The 6,612-nt window shown below is 43.0% G+C and overlaps 2 protein-coding genes across 2 annotated transcripts; both read left to right on the top strand.

The window, feature by feature from the left end:
• Nucleotides 1-418: 418 nt before the first annotated feature.
• PHALS_12313 (uncharacterized protein) lies at nucleotides 419-654 on the top strand (the record flags this gene model as incomplete). Its single annotated transcript, XM_024727839.1, has 2 exons — nucleotides 419-489; nucleotides 564-654. The coding sequence occupies 2 exons, from the start codon at nucleotides 419-421 to the stop codon at nucleotides 652-654; spliced, it is 162 nt and encodes a 53-aa protein (XP_024578375.1).
• A 3,378-nt stretch (nucleotides 655-4,032) lies between these two features.
• On the top strand, nucleotides 4,033-4,284 carry PHALS_12312 (uncharacterized protein; the record flags this gene model as incomplete). The annotated part of the gene is made up of 2 exons (XM_024727838.1): nucleotides 4,033-4,173; nucleotides 4,237-4,284. 2 exons carry the CDS (start codon nucleotides 4,033-4,035, stop codon nucleotides 4,282-4,284), a joined length of 189 nt encoding a protein of 62 aa, XP_024578374.1.
• Nucleotides 4,285-6,612: the final 2,328 nt, after the last annotated feature.

Below are 6,612 nucleotides of genomic sequence, written 5' to 3'. Positions count from 1 at the left end.
TCGAGTTTCAGTGAGTTTTTAAGTCACCCGATGAAAACAGAAGATATCGCGAGTCCCTGATGTCGTCCAACATGACACATCCTTGTTAATATGTAACGGTAAAGCTGAGTCAGCAGCAGTAAGTGGCATGAATACTCCAAATGGAGATATCTAGGACACATCCATACGTCATGCGTTATATAGGGTTTAACTACCGCAGGTAGTAAGACAGATACAAGTACCAACTTCTATAGAGAAAATTTCAATGATTTTGAACAGTTAAGTATTGTTGCTGGAGACGCTCTCGATTCAGCAGCTTTGGGGCGGCCGGTTAATCCATAAACAGCGCGTAAGTCAGCGTATAATTTATGAGTCGAAGCTCTAACGTGTGTCGTCAATCCGTCGACCAAGTTTGAATAGGCCTGGATTCTATGTGAAGATGGGACGTGTTGTGCTCGCGAATATTACCTTGGAATGGCAAACAAGCTTCTGTCTTCAGTTTTTTCGAGGGTTCGGCTTAAAGCCCAACAGCGTTTGTCGCGCGCTCGACAGAAGTGAAATTGCGCTCAAGATGTACCTCCTAGGACATTTTCAGCAGATGTTCGAGAAAGCACAACCGGCTTCTGCATTGCTTTTGAGGACGACATCATTTCTGTTGAGCGTCAAATTTTTTGAGAATTAGAGACCAGAAAGCATTTTTTCTCCATCTCTACTCTAAAGTGGATCGATGGTTCTAGAACGTGATCATTTGCTATTGCTGTAGCTGTGCGCCACACTAGCCATATAATGGGCGCACGCGAGAATGGGCACCAACGCATGGGTTTTTCGCTTCATACATTGGGGCATTCTCGACATGGAAACACTTAAATGACAAATGATTCGAGTCATCGCATAGGCTTATTGCGGGTGGTCACATTTCTTGCTCACCCCACAAATATAAGTAAATATGTGAATTATGTCCAAGAGCTGAAATCGGGTTGGAGGTTACCATAGGTAACAATAACCATTACCATGAACGGTCGCCCTATAGGTGCAGCTCACAGCGAGACCTACTGCGTTTCTGTAACTCCGTTTGATGCGATGGTTCTCAGCCAAACTGTGGAAAATGACCGTGATTTAGCTGCTAAACAGTGCTGTACTACTTGCTCATGTAAATTTTGTGGCAATACCAAACATATACACCATGCATGCCCCCTCCTTCCACAGTTGAGATGCGAGAAAGGTCGACCGACGACTCGCTAGCGGGGGAGCGCTGAGTACCAGTTGCAACCATGCAAGGAGCTGACGCTTTAGCGCTGTCGTGAATGGGTTGTTTGAGGTAGTCCAAGGGGATATCAGTCAAACAACTCCTCCCCAAATAATAGTTCATACAGAGTCGTGCGGCGCTAGATTTGGAGCTTAACCTCAAATACTCGAATGCAGTGCTCAATTGTGTGCACCTAGATATGCTATTCATCAACATGGACAATTGTTTAGCGCTGACCAGACTTTATTTCGATGCTTCATTGAGAAGCATGGAGTGTGAACAGAACCCGCAAGTACCAAGGCGATAGCAGATCAGTCAGTGCCAAATCACCGAAGAGATTTGCAGAAGTGGCTTGTTTTGACAAACTGCGTGTGTATTATGTTAATTTTGCGTACAAGACACGCAGTTACGCAGTTTTGACAGAAATGTCAAATGGCAGAGTACAGGTGAAGAAGCGGTAATCAATGCTTTTAAAGAATGCTATACGCATGCTCTTACTGTCGCCTTAATGGATCCCGAACAGCCATTTCATGTCTTTTGGCATTCGTCACTGGTTATAGATAACTTCAAGTAGGTGTTAACGGGCATGACTTTGTTATTGTATTTAATATATTCTAGCCTTGAGAGGCGAAAAGCTTTTTGCAGCTCATGACAAGTTTGAAGTATGCCCTTGTCAAAATATGATTACACCAACTCGGCCCGGACCCATATGTCATCAAGACAGATCATGCGTCATGACGCGCACCACCATCATTATTGTATCCCTCGCATAAACTGGCAAGATGGCTTTTTTTCTTTGCAGCTCATAATTGATATAATATAAGCCTGCTTATGTGGCGGCGGTACGATTCCGCTTTGCTCCGGCTGTACTTTTATGTCATGAGCTGATCAGATTTTTTTGCCTCTTAAAGCCAGAACATCTTAAACGCAATCTTTCCTTCGCTCCGGCTGTAAATTATGACACAATGATAGTATTCGTACGGCATACGAGTCAGGTACAACCTGTTTTGCGCGGTTCAAAATAGGAAGAGCAAGGAGATTAGAGTCAGATCTCGCTTTATCTGAGTGATCCAAAGCGCATTAATACCTTTATTTCTTGTCCTCAAGTCTGCTCTATCACCGCACAAATCTGCTTGACATACAGCGTGTGGCGGTCCTGTTCTCGAATACAGAATTCTGCATGACCCCTTTTGTAATCGTCTTGGTTGAGAAAAGAATTAAGGCTCGGTGACTGCAAATTACAAGTTGGTAAATAAGTATATGCGCACGTGCAAAATAAACAAGCCTGCAAAATTTAAGCCGAATGCGGCTGCAGCCTTCACTAGTCTTCCACTTCCGTCAGAGTGCTGACAGCCCTTTCAGTAGGTATTATTTTATGATCTTTCAAGATGCCGTCATCGAATATACTGGCAAGGTGGTATTTATAAACTGCCTCGGCAATATTGCTTTATCTCACTGTTTTCACCATCACACGTTTAAAGCTAATCTAGTTTTTGACAAAAAGAAAGTCTGTCGCTTGCATAGCTTGCTCGCGTAAAAGTAAAAAGGTCTTGCATTGCAGCTTGCGTGGTAAAGCAAAATTTGGCTATTTCTCTATGTTTGACATGTCTATCTGCAGGACAATTTTCAGCTCGAGTACCTTCAATATGTTTGAAGGATCCAAATCACTTGTGCGAATCGAAAACAATGCTGGAGTGGCATGCTTAAACTCATTGAGTTTGCGTTGACTGGGGTCGATGGTGTCCTTAAACTTTTATCATTTGTTATAAATTGTTTGGTACACAATCACAATTTTCATACCATCATGAGGTGGTTCCAGGGAAGGACATCGATGCGACTTGATGTGCTATTAATAGCCCAGCCACACATCGTGGCGATAAATTGATAATAAGGAGATTAAGCGTCATGCGTTGATTGTGTAATGCTATGTTCGAAAGCCAGTACATACAGTCAACAACACCCACACACAGTTGTTGTGCAAAACAAGGTTTCATTGAGCACTGTTGAACTGCTTGCCAATGCAGCCTTTAGAACTAATTTTTGCCCGCGCTACATTAGACCCTATCCATCATGGCTAACAAATAGATTGAGTTGTATGCTGACTACATCTTAAGGAACGCGACCCCAACCTCTATTTTTATGAAGACTTACTAAAGTCACGTACCATGACTATGCTTTCGTGACCCACTCGGATACAAAGCGCTGTGTGAAAGCTATTCAGTGTATCAGCAGTCCCGTGTGTTTGTTATCCAGTGGATCAATCTGGTTTTCCACCGGTCGGAGTGTCCAAATCTGGCGTTACACCGTGTACTTCACTAAACTAAATATCAAACAATGTTGGAGTCCCGCATCTTTTTCGCCAAACCTAATTTGTCAAGCCATAAATGTGAAAGCAAAGTGCTTTTATCATTCAATTCCGTATCAGTTCATCTACGCTTCGGCACTGTCGCCACGGCATAGCAGCTTTCTTGACAATCACGGATTTGCTTCAACGCCTCCGATGCAGTCTTAAGCGGTACTCCTGCGATCGAGTCTCGAGATGCAGCAATGACTAATTGCTCGGGATCAAGTCGAAGCCATCGACTTTTTATCTAGTCCCACAAGACAGCACGACATGTGAGGAAAATAGCATCTGCAGTCGACATTTTTGTCAAGAGAGCCGCAGAAAAGCGGTGCATCGCTCGACCGTTTTGTATGCTCACGGTGCAGCTGCACCGGCGCAAATGCAGTTTCACGCGTAGATATTTTTAGGACTCGGTGTTTAGGTTTGTGTTATTTGATTATCAAATGTATTCTACCAGGATCCGATGCGCCAGCAGTATAATCTACTTACTGCTATTAGAACTTCCAATGGATTGATATGGGAATCATTGCTACTATCCAAGGTCTCAAAATCGCTCTATCACGCTTCAGTGGGTGATCACACTTGTATTGAGGCCGTATTGATTGTTCGCACCAAATAAATTTCATAACGATTGTTCGCAGCACGACTGAGTGTGAGAGGGCAGCAGAGCAAGTCCATCTCAGCTTCTTCTTCGCCAATGACTAATGGCTATTAGGCTCCAAGAGATCACAGACTTTAAACATAGCTCAAAGTTCTTTTTTCGCACGGAAAATTTCGGTGCTTGGGCGTTATGTGAGTAATAGTGCTGTTTTACCTGACCCAGAGATGATGGGATCTATCTGTGTTAGCCGTTTCTACAATCGGATACCTGATTAAGACTCGCTAAGTATCTCCAAAAGTACACCAAATACTAAGCTGAATTGGGTTTACCCTCTCATAAAAATCACGGAAGGACGTGAAGTAATGATGACCATTGTGCTGTTTGGGCAATCAAAGCGTGTCTTGGGCCTCCTATCTCATTGCTGTGAAACAACTTCGAGTCGCTCGATGTTGTTTGTGATGCCATATTGTGATCACTTGTGCGCCGGTGTAGCTTGATACCGGGTGTGTGAGCTTGTTATAGCTACAGCCGCAGACAACTATCGGATTATCACTAGAAACTGGCTTCCATACAGTATGCACATTCACTTCCGAGTGCACCTGTTTGGCGTAAAAACTTCGCGACTTTCACAAATTACGCATGACTGCGGATCGCGACCACGTCACCGCACGTGTCTTAAAAAAATGACTCGATAACTGTCATTTTTTTTACAACGTTGCTACCTGGGGAGAACAACATTCTCCCTGATGCTCTATATTAATGATCAATCTAAAGCACCTGAGGATGAAATTCTGGCGTAGGATTTTATAAGGCACGCTAAATATCGCAGTGAGCGCTCACCGATTACCCTTAAGGCATTTCGCCGTCCATACGACGATTACATCTTTTACTTGTCAAAAAGCCAAACCCACCAAGTCGAAATATGATCACAGTTATCGCGCAGTTTGCGCCCGCGTTTTTCAAATAATCTATCTTCATTTTAGTTTACGATTTTCTCGACCCTCACATGGCTTTATCGCACAAATCGAGGATTTTTGCTCTCTGCGGAATCATAAGCATCATGATAGCCCAAACGGTAGAATCCTTCGTCGTGAGAAGACATCCTTTTCGCTATCGCGTTATCTTAACGGTCCAAGTGACTATGCACACGAAATCGTTTATGAGAAACCCAATAACGAGTAGAGCCGTCCTTAATCTCTCCTTCTCCGCTAAATGACTGCCAGTTCTTAGCAAATGATGGGAGTCTATTAATAACAATTATGTCGCCAGCTTTCCTAGGAGTTCACACGGCCTCGACTGTCATGTCTCTGATAATCTTTTGTTCAATTCGCTGCAGTGAAACTTCATCAATGCCGAAAAATCAGCTTATATCGTTATAACTAGCGTTTTTCACCCCCAAGGCTTCTCCAAGAAACTAATTTTGAGCCGTGACTACCGATTTATATCAATATTTTGGCGCTTGTTGACAAAGGTTTTGGAGGTCAACCTTTGGATGTCAAGAAAACTCTAAAACGACCAAGAAACAGGCAGGTCACGTCAACAGTATCCTCGAAAATTTACTACGTAGCTAAGCCGCGTAATTAACTGAGTAAAGTCAATACGCTCTGATCAATTTCGTGCATGCATCCCCAGACATTACTTCATTCGTTCTGGATTAAGGAAATTGCCCGCGTGTGATCTCAATGCTGGATATTGATAGAAAAGTCAGCATACGTACAGGCGACCGGAAGCCAGATCCCCGTGGATGCGTCGATTCGAAAATGTTAATGATACAATTTTGACTAGGTTTCGAAATCGATACCAATCGAATGCGGCGTAGACATTAGGGCCAATAAGATCAGGCGTAGGCGCGTGCCTTTATGGGACCGCGTGTCTTTGCGGTTAACGTGTAGTGTGCATTTTGAATTTAGCTATAACTCCTAATATATATGTCTCACTCTCACTTTTATCTTCTTCAGCACACATGCCCGACCAATACTCAGTACTATTACCTGCTTCTGGTAGTTCTCTTTTTGGAAGGATTTGACGCCTATGTTGATACAAAATAATCTCAGGAGTCGGCCTTCTGTCAGCCGTCTCATCCATTTCAGGATGATATATCACCTCCCTCAACAAAACGCATTGATATTCAGATCGACCGCAACGCAGGGAATGGAGACAAAATATCCTCGATGATTCAGTTACAGTCGGTAGCATGTCCTCGGATAGGGACACAATTCCGAAATTACTTATTCTTGTTTTCCTTTACAACAAGTACGATAAAACCATCAGAGTTCAGCTTTGAAGCAATGCAAAGCTTGTCAAAATACCATTATATAATGTGATTGTTGATGCAATACGAGTAAGCATATTAAAGTAGACGTTAAAACGATTTCAATTCCAATTTTAAAAATCATGTCGTACTGATCACATAGTACATTTGATTTGTTTAAGTGATCCAGA

This window comes from Plasmopara halstedii, assembly GCF_900000015.1.
Source record: "Plasmopara halstedii genome assembly, contig: Scaffold_614, whole genome shotgun sequence".
NCBI classification, from domain to species: domain Eukaryota; phylum Oomycota; class Peronosporomycetes; order Peronosporales; family Peronosporaceae; genus Plasmopara; species Plasmopara halstedii.
This window is presented reverse-complemented; position numbering and strand designations above follow the sequence as displayed.